This window comes from Gekko japonicus, unplaced genomic scaffold, assembly GCF_001447785.1.
Source record: "Gekko japonicus isolate JY-2015 unplaced genomic scaffold, Gekko_japonicus_V1.1 scaffold323, whole genome shotgun sequence".
NCBI lineage: Eukaryota > Metazoa > Chordata > Lepidosauria > Squamata > Gekkonidae > Gekko > Gekko japonicus.
The window spans coordinates 519,341-536,570 of record NW_015168661.1 but is presented as its reverse complement, the minus strand read 5'-3'; the positions used below and the strand labels follow the sequence as shown (position 1 = coordinate 536,570).

Genomic DNA, 17,230 nt, shown 5'->3' with positions numbered 1-17,230 from the left:
AGACAGGAGGTGAGTGTGATCGCGTTTCAGCCGGCATAAACTGCTCCGGTTCCAACTGGTACAGTTTATGCTGGCTGAAACGCCCTGTCTGAACGCACCCATAGTGTCTTTAAGAACTGATAGTCTCTTCCTAGAAGGGTGTGGCTTGCATCTCCATCTCCTTGCAGGAGTACTTAAGACCTCAGTCCACCTTCAGCCTTTCTTAGAGCAACATCTGAACTGTCTGAACTATTGGATCCTTCCCAAGTGACTCCTGCCTTTGACTTCAGGAAGTCATCATTGATCAAGACATTGAAATCAATGGAATTTAGAGGTTTAGTTGCATATCATTCATCTTCTCTTGGCAGCATGCAAAGCTCCCAGTCCAGTGTGGATTGGCTTCCTCAATCACTTCAACAGAAAGGTAGCTGACTGGCTACATCCCACTTCCCCAATAAACTCAGGAAACCCTCACAACTACTTAAGGTAACACTGGGTACATCCCACTTTCCCCCCTGCTGTCAGCTATGCTGCCATGGGGGTTGGGGAGTTCATTCTTTGTCTTGCTAATTGCTATTGCATTCCTATCTCTGCTGTTCTGCCTGTGCTGAAATGCTTATCGCTACAGATGTGCAGGAGGAGGATGTATTGTCTGGAAGTCTCCTATGTACCATGAGAGACTACTGTGTCCCAGCTTTCACCACATAACGGTTTCCTAGCTGGTCCCGCGGGAGGGTAGCTAATTGGCCCATGCCATGGGGGGGGGGTGCATACAAATGCCCTATATCCTATTATGTTCAATGGGTTGCCGCCATTCTTAACAGTGCCTGTGTTACTGCATCTATAGCTTTGCAATAAAAGTATAACCGTTCCTGAATGCGTGTACTTCGTTGTAAGCTGTGGGTTCTGACACCTGCTGAGCTTCCCTTCCCTGGAAGTTACAGGGAAACTATGTGAGCATATTCAAGCACCATTCACAAGAGTCTGTCCATGGCTCTAAGTCACACATTTTATGGAGTAAGCAAGATATAAATAGCCAACAGGCCTGCATCCCTAATGCGCAGCTTGAATAATCTGTGAGGAGCCATCTTGAAAGAACTGATGTAACCTATTAACAGAGGCATGTACTTTTTTTTACGAAGCCTAATAGTTTCCCACTAATCTAATGCAAGTTTCTCCACTTAGCTTTCTGTACATAATTAATTGAGAAGTAGAAACAGATAGGCCAACAAGAAAATCAGATTCTCTTTTTTTTTTGGCCCCCCAGAGGGGATTTTTTTAATTGCATTTTTATAAAGGATACAGACTACAACAGAAATAGGGAAGGGGACTACTTTAAGGGATAAAGAAAATTTACCCACTACTATCTAAAAACCCAAGAGAGGAGATCATCTAGTTAGCTTGGCACACGTTATCTCTCAATCACGCTAATCCCATTATGAACTGATTCAACTATAGTATTATCTTTTTCATATCTTAACTATCACTGTTAACTCGAAAGACCCCTAAGCATCTAGTATATTAAAAAAAAGTTTTTCAAAGGCACAATTCAGAGTCCTTCAGCCTTCATTTCCCCTTGCCCAGTCTCTTCCGCAGTTTATAAGGACTTTTAGGACTTTCTCTGATAGAGAGTCCTCTCCGGAAGACCCCGAGTCCAGCTCGCTGCTGGACTTACTGTCCATCCCTTCTTTTTCTTCCTCCTCTGGCTCTCCCATCTGGACTCTCAAAAATTTCTGTGCTTTCTGAACAGAGTCAATCTTTTCCTTTTTATCCTTGATTTTGAAGATCACGCCTTCTGGTGTTAGCTATCTGTATCCAATTATGTTTGTCTGGAGAAAAATAATTAAATATTTGTACTTCTTTCTCCTTTGTCTTATTTGAAACGGAATGTCTTTTAGGATTCTGATAGCATTATCTCCAACCTTCATAGGAGCTCCAGATGCCACTTTCAAGATTGCATCCCTCACACATCTCTTCGAGAATCTTATCACTATTTCCCCAGGAAGATTGTTTTTCTTTATATATCCCGAATATGACCTATAGGCCACATCCATATTGCTCAGCAAAGATCTCTGTCATTGGGGCCCATAATTCACTCATCTTCTCCTTCAGATTCTCTCCTTTAGGCTCTGGAAGGCCCTGAAAGCGAAGAATCAAATTAGCTTTTTCCATTTGCAGTTGTAACAGCTGATCTTCCGTGGAGATTTGCTTCTTTTCCAGCTTTTGTACTTTCTTCTTCACCTTCTGTGCAGTGGTGTCCACTTCTTTCACCTTCTCACCTGTTTGATTCATCATTTTAAGTGTCTCACTCAACTGTGCTTGCTGGGTGGTGACACATTGATTCATTGTTGACAGCAGCTGCTTGAGATTATTCATCTGGTTGAGCAGAAGGCGCATGGATTCCGCCAATGTCTTTGCCAGCTTGCTGGTTGCTTCCGGTCTTGGACTCTCAGTCCCTTTCGCTTTTAAAAGTTTCTCTTTCTCCGTCCTCTTCCCGCCATCTTTGTGGATTGTTTACTTTAACCGATATTTTAAAAGTCTCTGAATATGGGGTTGTACGCTCAAACTCACCTTGATAAGTCTTTCTTAACAGTTTTATTTGCTTTTTCTTCTGCTCCCCTCCTCCAATTCGCTTTTAAGTACGTGCATTTAGGAGGCGTCCCTCCCCCGTTCGCCTCACTTTCTGTTCCGTGGGGGGTTTGGGGAGCTTTCTTTTCCTTTTATTTAAACACTTAGATTGAACTCACATTCATAGTTGGTCCTCAGACCTCGTTTAAGCTCCGTTTCTTTCGCTTGACCTCCTGCGCTTGCCCCGGTCAGCATCGCTTGGTTCCATTCGGTCTCAAAGGACGAAGAACCTTCGGGACGGAGAGGCACCTTAATTCCCTGGCATCGCACCGGCGAAGAGGCAACCCCTCGAGAGTCCCATGGCCAGAGCCCCTTCAGCCAGGTCTCTGGGGGGGCGATGATCCTGCGCACCCCCTCCTTCGGCCAGAGCGCAGCTTCACCCCCGGGAGGTCCAGGAGGTGCGTCTGCTCAGCGCACCGTCATAAACCGGAAACCAAGAAAATCAGATTCTCCAGGTTCACAATGCAACAAAGTACATTTTCGGCTATAAACAGCATAAACCCAGTCACACTCAGCTGCACAACGCTACTGAAATTTTCTGGTATGCTGTGGATTAGCTGCAAGTCTTCAGAGTTCTATTGGCACCTCTTGCTACTTTCAAGGGCACCGTCGGCAGCAAAAAAAATAATAATTAGGCCGTTGCCACAAAAATCATAAATAATTACTTGATGATTAAAGGGTAATTTTTGGATTGATTCCACCTATTTATTTTAATTATGATTAAGCTCCAATGAGAAAATGTTTGTACAGGATCGTTCAAATAAAATATGAGTAATCATTTAGCGGGTTTTCCTCAATGAATATCTGCTGAAAGTATCTAATTGGGTTCATTAATTTCCATCTTCCCCTATGGATTGGTACAGCACAATGGTTGTTTTATGTAACATGGAACCTTTCTTGCAAATGTGTCACAGAAGTGACTTAGCTGACATTCTTAACGTCCCCCATCTGCTTCTATTGGACATAACCCCAGTGAAATTTCACTGGGTCATAAATTTAAAATGGACTACATATTTCCTTGGAACTGGGACTTTCTTACCATTCCATAATACATTGTAAAAAATTTTGTTGACAACTGTTTGTAACTGTTCAACCTCCCAAATTTAGGATCATGATTAAACTCAGAATGACATTCAAAATACCTAATCACATTTCTCCCTAACTGGTGCCTACTTTATACTCCCTGTATTCTTCCACTGTAATAGAGTCAATTGCTCTTTAGTGCTTAAGCCTCATCCTTTTGTGTGTGTTTTTAAACCATGATTCAAGCCAGTTATAAGAGCAGAAGGAAACACAGTACATACAGTGTGCTGGGATGCAGATGACGCCAACACAATGAAATCTCACAATAAATGTTTCATGCATCTAGTATTCACTGTGGTGTATAGGGGTTACTCTTGGTGGAGGAAAGTGCCCTCAAGTCACAGCCAACTTATGGCAACCCCATAGGGTTTTCAAGGCAATAGATGAACAGAGGTGGTTTGCCATTGTGTCACGCCCCATGTGACCCCTCCAATGAACCCCACCCTCCACTGTGGTGGGACTCACCCTTGGGGATCGCTGGAGGCCTCAGAATTTGGGGCTGCGGGGTTATGCCACCACCATCAGCACTCCAGTGTCAGTGGCTCGGCAGTGTTTCAATTGCCCCCTCTCTCTTGCTCACTCCTCCCATCTAGCTCGCCTCCATTTTCCTCCCCAGCCTCAGCGTCCTGACTTCCTTTTATTTCCCTCGCTCCCCTCTGTCTCCTCCCCCGTGGTCCCTCTCCCTGTCAATCACCTCTCCCTTCATCCCATAGGCTGCCTCTGCCACCCTCTTTTCCTTCCTTTCCCGCCCCCCTCCATCGGACACACCCCTACTCTGCTCTGCATCTGAGCCAGGCAGCTTTCTCATCGATGTCAGCTCTTCCCAGATCGTCACTTCCCCAGCCTGGTTCTCTGGTAGGGCTCCTGCCTCTCACTTCGGTGGTGCCTCTTTTCCTGAGCTGTCCTCTCTCGTGGTTGCACCCTCCCCATTGCATTCTTCCCCGTGGCCTGGCCTGGCTCTCACCTTGGGCTCCCCAGGTGTTCAGCCTATGCCCATACTCAGGCCACCGACTCTGGGACCTGATGAGGCGAGCTGCCCCTTGTTGGCACGGGGTATGGTGGGGTTTGTGCCCGGCCTTTTGCGCTGTGCCCAGGATTGGGGTGGCCTGTTTCACGCCATGGTGGGGTGGCAGGAAGTCCCAGCCCCAGGTTGGGGCACATTGCTTATCTCCATGTAGCAATCCTGGACTTCCTTGGTTGGTCTTCCATCCAAATACTGACTAGGGTTAATCCTTCTTAGCTTCTGAGATCTGACAAGATCAAGCTAGTCTGGGCCATCCAGGCAGGGTAGGGTTTACCCTTACCTACCCAGATTTCAGTACACCTTTCAGCCCTGCCCTTACTTCCAGCTAGGAGAGGACACTTACTAATGTGTATCCCCAGCATACAGTCAGAGGCCGCAGCTTCAGCACTATTACAAGACAAAAACGAGGCCCTTCCATACCGGTCTTGTGAGGAGAAAAAAACTAGCCCTTGTAGGCTTACTCTGGTACCCATGCCTACATCACAGTGTTGACCTGACACTTGATATAAAAAGGTGGTAGCTGTTTAGAAATGCTATGGAGATATTCATACCTCTAGGGGCTTTGGAATGGAAGGAAAATAATGTATCAAGAGTGTGAGATCGCAAATCGAATTAGCATTGGGGATAATTTCATATCCTAGATGCTACAGTTGTATCTCTGTACTATAACCACAATCTTGACATAAACTGGAGTCTGTGGCAGAACATTCCTACTTTGGCCTGCTGGCCCTGTTTCACCCTGCCCTCCTGGGTTTTCTCAACACCCGGAAGGGCTTCTCTCTCTCTTTCTGTTCAACTGCTGCTACCACCTAACCTTTGTAGGAATTGTTCACTGGGAGGTTCAGAACTCTCTTCAGCTTCCCTTTTAAGTTGTCAGGCTGTGCTTCTCTGTCTCCTGCTGCCCAGAGTCTGGTTACCACAGGGACAGCTTGCTGCCTTGTGTACCACCAGGGGAGCAGCCACTTGCCAACTGACTTCCCTCTCCTTTTTCCTGGCTCTCCTTTTAAATTAGCGTGTCCAAGATGGTAGAGGTCTATGTGGTACAGAGAACCATTACCAGGATTAAAAGTTATAAAGGTAAAGGTAAAGGTTCCCTTGCTCGAAAGCCAGTCAAATCCGACTCTAGGGTTGCGGTGCTCATCTCCATTTCAAAGCCGAAGAGCCAGCACTGTTTGAAGACGTTTCCGTGGTCATGTGGCCAGCATGACTAAACACCAAGGCGCACGGAACGCTGTTACCTTCCCACCGAAGTGGTACCTATTTATCTACTTGCAATTTCTTGCTTTCGAACTGCTAGGTTGGCAGGAGCTGGAACTAGAGACGGGAGCTCACTCTGTCTTGCGGCACCCAGGTCTGGAACTGCTGAACTACTGACCTTCCACAGCCTGCAGTTCAGTGTCTTAACCACTTGAGCCACCGCAGCTCCTAAAAGTTATACCATATTTATTAAAAAGAAAATGTTTACAAGCATACTCTTTAGAAAAGCACCAGACTAAGCAAGGGATTCAAAAGAAAAGGGTAAAATGCAATTACGCTATCCGTTCCTCTATACATGCCCTATCAGATGTTAAATGTAAGGCAGGCTCCTTAGCTTAGAAAGTTACCAGATATTCAACAGAGTTCCATTATCTTGAAGACTCCTTCAGGTGTGCAAGTCCAGCACATGGCAATGGCTACCTCGTCCAGACCTCAGTTAAGAGTTATGTCTGCTTTGATGGAATCAGCACCAAAAAAAGACCTTCCTTCTTGCTCCCAGGACTTTTGTCACCTGTCTTTTCCCCACCCACTGACCAGATCAGGCTGAGTCAAAGAAGCTTTTCCTGAAGTCTCCAGAAGTTTCTTCCTGAAGTTCTTCTAGGATTTACTACTTCCAAATCTCTGTTCCCTGCTGGGGGAGGGAAGAGCTTGACCATCCCATTGTCTCTTGCTAGACCAATAAGCATTTCTAAAAAAGAGTGACTGAGGCTTGAGGCTGGAAAACAATTGAACTGTCTTCCCCTCTCCTGCCTGTCCTCTGCCCAGAGAGAAAAAAACTTTTAAAAATGCAAAGTGAAGGTTTCGCTCAGTTCAGACCTCCCCCCAAAAAAGTATTTCACAGAGCCATTAAAAAATACACCTCACTTTTAAACAATGACTTAATTGAGGACCATCTGACCCCAATACAAGTTTAAGAAGGTTAAACAATGTCAGTTCCTAATGGATAACTGAACATCAGTATCAGACTATTTGTATCATATGATAAAAAATGGTATACTTACTCTCTGTCGATGACAAGACACGTTACAGCTTCAGCAGCAATCACATTGGCTGTCCTGACATCTTCCCTGAAAGGACAATAACATATATTTTAGACAGAACATTCCACTAATTGTCTCGAACAGTGCTGTAAAAACACTTAGAGTACTGACGCACCTTGCAAATGAGAATGATCTTTTAGCAATTTATTACATTTTAGAACAGACAATAATGTGAAGGGGTTTTTTTTATCCCGCGGCCCTGCAGAAACGTTCACAAAACAGCATTTACATACAAAGTTGTTTTCTCAACAACTAAGCTGCTCAGTCATTTAGATCCCCCCCCCAAAAAAATTAATTTTTCCTGATTATTGGTGTGTGTTATTTTGTGATTCAACTTGGCAGAAGCAGGCAACTTATTTAGCACTCCCGGCTACATCAGAAACATGAATACTTAGCTGAGTGCCAGTAACATAATTTCCATGCCATTTCAAAATGAACACTTGCAGGTAACAATCAGGTTGGTAGGAAGGCTGTGGACTATGTGAAGACAGCAAGCCTGTATACTGAGGCGGAGCTCTGCTCTGTTCAGGGTTGAAATGGGGACATGTTTTAAAGTGTCATGTACGTACATGCAACTATTGTTCTCTAAACTACCTCCTCACCCATAGCTTTTGCCCTTAATTCCTTACCCCCAAAGTGTTTCCCGCCCAATGTACAGCTGGGTAAAACAGACTGTGGAGGTAAAAGTGACAAATGGGATACAAACATGGGTTTTCTCTGCCTTTCCCCCCCCGCTACTGTTATTCTGAAAGTATTGCTCTCAGATTTGAGAAGTATGAATCATGAAATAACCAGAGATCTACCTTTTGTTTTTCAAAATGTATAGAGTTATATTATATGTAGAACTCCATACTAACATAGTATGGCGGGATAGTAAATCGAATAAATAAATAAATAAATAACATCAATCAAATTCTGCTTGAAATCCAATTTGCAAATTTTCTCTAATGATACACCCACACCTAAGAAATGCCAACCTACTAGCTGGCTTAAGGAGTCACATGATCCTACAGATAAAAATCATCACATTGTTTGGACACAGTTTGCTGATGGACAGCTGTAAAGGAGTGATTGACATTGAAGTCAATGCTTTTAGAAGGGTGTATCTGCTTACAACAGCACTTTTGAACTGGAATTTATAAACCTGGATAAACTTCCCACAAAGAAAAGTAAAAGATATCACAGCTGGTTATCTCAGCAAGTCTCATTGATATCTGAAGGTACAAGCATAGAGACAGATATGACCATACATTTTGTTCCCCATTTCATCAGTCCTCTTCCTTAAAAGATAATGTCCTAACCCCTTTTAATCTTCCGGAGCTTTTCTTACAAATGTTCACTGGACCTCTGAAGGTTTCTGATTATTCCTCCAGTACAAAACTGGAGAATGGAGACCGAATACAGTCATCTTAAAGGAACTGAGCTAGTTAAAAGGTCTCTGAAGAAATACAGACTTATTTTAAAATCAATACCGTATCTGTTTTGATACAGTATGGAAACATTTTTAAAGCAGTGTGCAGAGGGTTATAAATGAAGTTTCTCGCTACAAAATATCAAAGCATAATGAATAATATATTGCAGTTGGAATCTCTGGATAAACGGGGGGGAAAATCTCTTAACAATTCACAGGAGGCTGCTGTAATTCTGAGAAAACTCAGGAGACCACCAGTACGGGACTGCAGGTTCCTTCTCCTTCAGTGAGCCAGGGGTGAAGACTCTGCACAAGCAAAAGGAACCACCTGCACTCTTACATCAAGCATTCTGTACTGCTCAGTGCAAGACAACAGACAATGTATAGCTTAGGTCCTAAACTCACATGTGTGAAAGAATTCTTGTGATAAACAGGCTGCGTTCATGCAATGATTTTCCCTGCGTGGAATGCAGGAAGCTCCTGGATTAAAGAACATCCACATGATGTTGTGCTAGGTAGAACTCCTGACATTCCTGGGGCTTTCCCCTTTAAACCAGAGGGGAAAGTCACCTGTTTTTACTCCAGTTTATGGGGGAACTGTGGGGTGGCTAAGGGTGGACACTCCAACCATAGCGGCCCCTGAAGGGGGCACAGCTAAGCTCCAAATTCAAAATGGCATGGGGCAGCCCACTGTTGCACACCATTCCCCCTACTTTAGCCCTTTCAAGGGCTTTTCCCACTTCTCTGCTGAACTACTACAGTTTGGCCTAGCAGGGAAATGGGGGTTCTGGGGGCACAGGGATGATGGCATAATTTCTGTGATTTTTGCCCAGGTGCATGGAGGATAAGAGGAGGAGCAAGAGTTGGGGGTGGCAGCAGTGAGGGAATAGGGGTGTGTGGACACCATTCCTACCTGCTCCCACACCACCTGCTGCTGGAAGCAGCTTAAAAAGGACAGACCCTTTATAAAGCTACAATTATGTACAGTACAATTATGTGCAATGATAAACCAATGTAATTTCAAAGAGCATTTTGTAAATATATAGGTCCTAATTATTTATTAAATTAGCTGAATATGAAGTAATAAAGTCAATTAGTCATAGTTCAACAGGATGCATGTAATATTAGGTTGCATGCTAAGTGACACAAGGAAAGTTAATCCCCGGTAAAATCGTTGTCTCGATCTGATGCCATAATTATCCCAAACAATGGGAACCGTGTGTCATGTCACTTTCTAAAGAGAAAGTGTGCAAACAAATGGGATTCTGCTCTCTTTCTGATAAAAATACTAATTTCACTTGATGCCCAAGTACGCAAATTAATGCCTGTCATTATAAATCAGCATCAGTTGTGTAGCCATTATATCAGCACTGAGCAGACAATGCAAAAAAAAAGAAAAGAAAAGAAACCAGACAGTATATTAATAACATTTTGGTGCAAGAGAGTGGCTAACTGCAGAGCATTATGTTCATTTGCAGCATTGCATGTGAACTTCTAATACGGCCTTTTAGTTATCCATGTTAGTGACACAATATATATGCTGCCTAGACAACACTGATTTTGCTGTGCTGAAGCAGGATAGCAAAACACGGAATTTACATTTGTTTTCTTTTTAAAAACATGTTACAATATGAGGGGGGATGTTCCTTACTGTTTCTAAAAGGTCAAATGCACAACTAAAACTACTATGCAATAGCATTTAGTTTAGAATTTAAGCTTCAAATTCTGGCTAGTGAAAGAAAAAGAACTTTAATATTCCTACACTGCAGTTTAAGAATATTAACCCAAGGATACTATTTGCAGTTCACTATTAGATATCACTATCTTCTGTTCAAGGTGTGGGGTTTTATTTTGTTCCATAATACATCATTAGGTTAATGCAACTTGATAAAAAAATGAAAGGTTATGATTTCAGAAACGACATTAATTTCAAACATGCAACAAGTTAATAAACCTTGTGTATTAGTCTAAGCCAAATGTTCACTATAATGCAACACTCTAGGTAATTGCAGTGCCCAAACCAAAAAGCTCCAGCACAAAATCCTTATTAAAATATAGTTCATGAGCACTAACTCTGAGTTTTTTCCAGCTTCAAGTCCATAATCTTCATCACTACTTCCAGACAAATAGCACTCTCTCTCAGAAGAGTCACTTTCACTGTCTGAATAGCCCATAGTTTGTATATAACATTTCCCTTTTCTGAAAAGCTGTTGTTTTCTTCTGCCCAGCAAACCTCTCTTGCAGTCTGGACTAGCTTTGGAATTTTACAGACCTTCCAAATGAAAACCTCTAGGCTTGAAAAAGGTCACAGCTGCTCAGGAAGTATCTCCTGTGTATCGCTGGAAAAATGTATACTGAGCACTGGATTACAGAGTTCATCTACTTGAGGGTACCTCCTCTCATCCCTGGTAGTCCTTTAGCTGGGATTCTGTGACCTTCTGCCCTCAACAGACTTAGCAGCAAATGCTTTCCACCAGCACATACTTAAACATGACACCTGTTAACCCAAAACAAGAAGACTGAGCTAATCTGTAATCCAAAACCTTTATGTTATTGTCCTGCCCAGCTCAGCAGTTTCCTACAATTCATTAGAGGACTGTGTTTTTGACAGACATTCTGGAGCACATAAAACCATTAAGTCCAGAGTCTAAAATTGCCTTGCTGTTCCACTGAGAAAACTACAAGCAATGATACCTCGACCTGTTTGAATATATATCACCATTGGCCAGTGGTTGAAATACACCAATGATCATTCTGAAGGAGAATAATTGTTCACAGAGATCGAGTCCATTTAGAATTTTATATTCGAATAGCCAAGTCAGGGTATCTTGGGATACTTAAATCTGATGACTGGAGCAGTGAACGGGCAAGACAGATCTTTCTACAAACCCCCAAAGGGCCCAAGTTTGCAGAAAAATGTGTAATTAAAAAAAAAAATGCACTAGGCAGATTTAAAAAATCTGAACATGATAAAAGGAGTGCCTGCAACTTTAAGCAATGGATTCCCTCAGTGGCTGTTGCTAGGCAACCACAGCATTCTAAGGCATGCTTCTAGGGCTGCCAGGTCCCCGGGGGGGGGGGCGGAGGTTCCCCTGCTAAATGGGTCTCCAATCCACCGGTCAGGAAAAGGCCGGCGGGGGGAACCCCACCCCCAAAGTGTCTGGTTCGGGCCAACGTGCCCAGGACAATGATGTCACATGGAGGTGACATCATCACACTGGGCACGTTGCCAGCTGACGCTCCAGCAATCAGCCCGAAAACTCTATGGTACCATAGAGTTTCCAGGTTGATTGCTAGAGCATCAGCCATCGATGTGCCCAACGTGATGACATCACTTCCGGGTGATATCATTGCAGCGTGTGTGCAAAGCATGTGCACGCGCAAATGTCCCGGACAGGGACCAACTCTCCTCCGCTATTAGTGGTAAGTGACTTGGCAACCCTACATTCTTCAGACAGTAAAAGCAATGGGGAGGATGTGGAGTACTTTCCAGGCCTATTTTGGCCATTGAGGGAAGGCTCCTTGGGGCCAGACCTGACCAGTGTTGCCATCTCCAGGTTAGGAAATTCCTGGAGATTTTGGGCTGGAGTCTGAGTGGTGCAGGGTTTGGGGAGGGGAAGGGAGAGGCCTCAGCTGGATATAATGCCATAAAGTCCATTCTCCAGGGCAGCCATTTATCCAGAGGAACAGATCACTGTTGCCTGGAGTTCAACTGTAGTTCTTGCAGATCTCCAGGTCCCACCTGGAGACTGGCAATGAGAGGACTGGCAGCAACTTCTGAGTGACTTTATACCACTCGACTTGCATGACTCAACTAGGCCTGGCTGCTTGCTACTGTTCAACAGCAGCCACCCTATGAAAGCCAGTGTGATATAGCTGCTGGAGGTTCAGAGTAGGATCTGGGAGACCCAGGTTTGAATCCTTATCTTGCTACGGAAGCTCACTGTGTGATTTTGGACCAGTCTCATGATTTCAGCCTAATCTACCTCACAGGGCTGTTGTGTGGAATAAAAAGGAGCAGAGGAGAAAAATGTATGCTGCTTCAGTCCCTACTGTGGAGAAAGGTAGGGTATAAATGAAGTAAATAAAATAAATATAGCTAAGAAGAAGAGGATGGGGCAGGGAACTGTGACACCACAAAACTCGGCACAGTTTTCCTTGATAGTGGCTGCTGGGAAGGGAGAGGGAAAGAAGAGGAGACGGAGGAGCAGATAAAGGTAAATTGGCTGTTGGGTGAGAAGTAGGGTTATCAACTCCAGGTCAGGAAATTCCCAGGGATTTGGGGATGGTGAGGCTTGAGGAGGGGAGAGACTTCAGAAGTATAATGTCATAGACTCCACCAGGGCTTTTTTTTTTTTGCAGAAAAAGCCCAGCAGGAACTCATTAGCATAATAGGCCACACCCAACAGCAGAAACTCATTAGCATATTAGGCCACACCCCATGCCTTCCTTTGGCTTGCCCAGGCTGGGGAAGGCACGTGGAGGCATTTAAATGCCTCTCCGATCCTTCCAGGCCCCGCCTGGCCCACCTACCTCAGAGTCGCTGGGGGGGGGGTCACTCTCCAGGCCTTCCCTCTGTAGCCAGGCACACAGAGGTTTTGACTGTAGTGGGTGTGGCCAACTCTGAAGCCAGCCAGAACTCCGTTCCTGTGTGTTCCTGCCCAAAAATAGCCCTGGACTCCACCCTCCAGAGGAACTAGGGTTGCTAACCTCCAGGTAGGGGCTGGAGACCACACAAAATTACAACTTCTGTCTAGGTGACAGAGATCCACTCCCCTGGATAAAATGGCTGCTTTGGAGGGTGGAGTCTATGGTATTACACCCTGCTGAGGTTGCTTCCCTCCCCAAACCTAACCTTCCCAAGTCTCTACCCCTAAATCACCAGGGATTTTTCCCAACCTGGAGCTGGCAGCCCTAAGGGGAACTGATCTCTGGTGGGAGCTGGAGATCTCCTCGATCAGTTCCTCTGGATAAAATGGCTGCTTTGGAGGGTGGACCCTATGGTATACCCTGCTGAGGTTGCTTCCCTCCCACACATCACCCTCTCAAGGCTCCACCCCCAAATCTCCAGGAATTTCCCAACCTGGAGCTGCCAACCCAAAGGGGGAACTGATCTCTGTAGCTGAGAGATCCACTGTGATTCCTGGAGAGTTGTCACCACTATTGCTGCTGTATGGGGAGGAGGAAGCAGGAGGGAGGCTGGGAGAGTGATGGGCAAAAAGTGAGATGGGGTAGGGGCCATAAACAGAGAAAAGGGTGATGAAGTGGGAAGGCAGAAAAGAGAGAGGGACGGGATGTGATGGGGGAGCAGTAAGAGAGAGGACGTTACAGGCATGGAGCAGAAATAGAGAGAGAGAGAGGTAGGAGGGGAGGGGAGAAAGCAAAGGTGGGGGAAGTGGATAGCCACTCCAGCAACTTTCTCGTGGGTCCCCACTTGCTTTTAACTAATAATGAACAATTCTTACATATAATTCAATGATATCTAACTAAGATATCTAGTCTTTGAATAGTTTACAGTTATCATGACTTTTAATTTGTGTCATGGATACATGTGAAATATTTTTCTTCTTTATAAACTGTCTGTCGCTGAAGTGGGATTCATGAGCAAAACATTATTGGCTTGGATCCAAAGGGCTGTTCTCTCCACACAGCAGCAGCTCTTCCAATGGAACAACTTTTTTGTTTACAGAGGAGAGGAAGAGGATTTTTACTGATTTCTCTCTCTCTTCAACCATGTTTGCCCCCAACCCCAAAACCATGTGTCTAGGTGGATGCTGAGTGTGAGAGGGGTCAAATTAGGGGATTTGCAGCACAAGGGGAAATCAGCAAAATATTACCTTCCACCTCTCCAGAAGGAGAATGATTTTGAGAAGTAAAACAGGTTGCAGTGAGATGGGGAGAGAGGGAATTTGTCTTTGTCTAGCACCACTCCACTGGCCCTGCTCAGGATCCAAACTAATAACACTGGACAAATCAAGGCACAAATTAGTGATGTTCTATTTATCTTAATGTGAAGTACAAAGTATTAAAGTAGTATTAAACATAAATGCTAGACATCTGAACAACTGAAATCCTGGCAAATTAACATCACAAGTTTGAAGTGAACAAAAAATGCTGACCACAACAGAATACAGTCAAATGCTGAGCTTTGAGCTAGTGTGGGCTGAAACCAAATGTTCAAAGTCACTGGAGAGTTAAGCTTCAGAGCAGCAGTTTTAAAATTCCCTTAGCTGAGATCTGAGGAAGAAGCTATTAACTAAGTTCTGTTGCGGCGTATCAGCTGTTAATGAAGTTGACTCTATGTAAAGTAGTGGAGTTCCAAGCGTAGCATAGTGAAATCAGCTCATTTATTGATTACATCGGAATGAAAAGAGATAACTTAACCTATGCGAGGCCGGCTTATATTTGTGCACACACTCACTCCCAATTCCCGTGATAGATTCTATATACATGGCCCCGGTAATGATAGGTTCTCTTCAGGATCCTAGCGCTCCCATTCTCACTAGGATCCGCAGTGGCTATTGTTCTAGACCCAAAGGTCTGTGAGAAGGGGTGTGCAAAAAAAAATAAATTCGGCCCATTTTGGATTTGGCTGAATCGGGCAGAATCAATTTTAGCCGGCAGAAAGACTCCCGCATGTCAATTTTGGCAGTACCAGCCGATTGGGGAGTCTTTCGGCCAGCCGAATGTCAATTTCGGCCCCATCATATCCTATGGGCCATTGAAGTAAATGGTGAAAACATAGGATATATTATGGGGGCTGGAGGGTAGGGGGCTTGAGGGAGAGGCTCCTAACTCGTAGAGTAGCTACTGGAGCATCTCCCCAAGTTACCCACCAAGTTTCAAGAACACTGGACCAGGGGGTCCAATTCTACAGGCCCCCAAAGAGGTTGCCCCCATCCCCTCCATTGTTCTCTATGGTGGGGAAAAAGTTACTTTTTCTACTACCCATAGAATTTGATCCTCTTGTTCAATTCAGCGGCAATTCAGCAGCAAGCCAATTCAGATCAAATAATCTGAATCGGCTCGCAGCAGCCCGAAAGGGGCCCGAAGGGGCCATTTTTGGGGGTGCATTCACATCCCTATCTGTGAGTCCGGTATTTATTTATTTATTCCTTTGATTTATATACCGCTCACCCCCTAAGGGCTCTGAGCGGTTTTACATCATACAGTTGATACCATTCCTAACCTAAGGCCACACACATACAATAGGGAAGTGACTGACCTAGCAGGCACCCTATGGTGGAGTCACATGCGGTCACAGCCATCTTAATACATAACACTCTAGTAGTTTCAAGATGTAGGGTCTTGGCAATAGCTGTTTCAAGCAAAAATTAAGTCAGCCACAACATCACGCAGGATTAAGTGCATTTCAACATATTGATTTAGACAGACATAAGAACACTAAAGGATGTGTTAATTCATAGCCAAAGTGTTCTACAGTTCTTACCTATCTTCCTCAAAGGGTAGTTCAGAATGAATGATAACGCCTTGTCCAAGGCTACCCAGAAAATATCATGATAATCTCTTGGCCTCAGCATCATATCCAAAACCAACACACGGTGTGCTTCCTCACATTATCTCTGGGCATATAGCAACTGTAGATTAGAAACAGACTTCTCTTGCCAAACACCATCAAAATGAATGGCAGTTGTTTGAGTGCATGCCATCTCTAGGAACAGGCACAAGTTGTAAGTGTTGGAAATGTATGTGTTTACAAGGTCTGATTCAGTCTTTATAGGGTTAACTTGTATTCCTAGTTTGCTATTGTTTAGACTGACCTGGAAGGGATACCTGGCACTGAGCCAATGGGGGATTATCCCGGGAAAAGTAACTTCTACTTTGATGCAGATTGGTCATTTGTTTCAGGTGACTTCCTTCCTAGGGGTCAAGAAGAAGGAGAATTCTCCATTACGTGTGTGCTTGTCTTGTCTGTAGGAAGCTTAGAAATGTAGCTCTTAGTATCATGTTAATTTGTAGCAATCCCGTGAACCCTTTACCCTTAGTAATAAAGGTTTTTTAAAGGCAAAGAACTCTCTTCTTTCCTGTGTTTAAATTTTTTATTATTTTCAATAAAAGAATATACATATCCATTTTTCATTGGCTTGATTACAATTCAGAGTCATTCATTTCCAGTTATTTAGTTTATCTGTTGGTGGTGCAACCTTCAGTATTACAGTTCATGTCAAATCTTTTTCTAGTTACCTTTCTGTTTGATGTTCTATCCATACATATACCTTATCCCATCTCCTTATGTGTACCTTCTCATTTTTATTTTGCATCTTTAAACTTAAATCGTCCATTCTGGCTAGTTCTAGAATTTTATTTATCAAATCTGCTCTAGTGGGTAAGCATTCAGATTTCCAGTTTTGTGCTATTAACAGTCTGGCTGCTGTTATGATATAGCTAATTATATACGCATCCTGTTTGTTGTAACCTTTGGGGATCATATTTAGCAGGTATATTTCTGGTTTTAATGCTACGTTTATACCTAGACTTTCTTGGAGGGCTGTTCTAACTATTTTCCAGAATCTTTGTACCATATTACATTCCCACCACATATGGTAATAAGTACCTTTGCCACTTTTACATTTCCAACATCTATCGGAATATCCCCTGTAGCATTTGGCCAATTTAACTGGTGCCCAGTGCCATCTATGGAACATCTTATAAACGTTTTCTTTATATGCAACCGCTTTCATGTATTTGACAGATTTCCACATACTTGCCCATTGCTCTTCCTCAATTTCCCCTATATCTTTCCCCCAGGAGATCATTACATTTTTAACGGCTTCATCCTTCATAAGT

General features: G+C 43.9%; 1 protein-coding gene across 1 annotated transcript in view; it reads right to left on the bottom strand.

Moving 5' to 3' along the window:
- Window positions 1-17,230, bottom strand: part of PRKG1 (protein kinase, cGMP-dependent, type I) — a 710,261-nt gene that overhangs the window by 181,009 nt on the left and 512,022 nt on the right. The window contains exon 7 of the mRNA XM_015415260.1: window positions 6,973-7,038. Coding sequence (XP_015270746.1) covers window positions 6,973-7,038 — 66 coding nt within the window. The remainder of the gene's footprint in view (window positions 1-6,972; window positions 7,039-17,230) is intronic.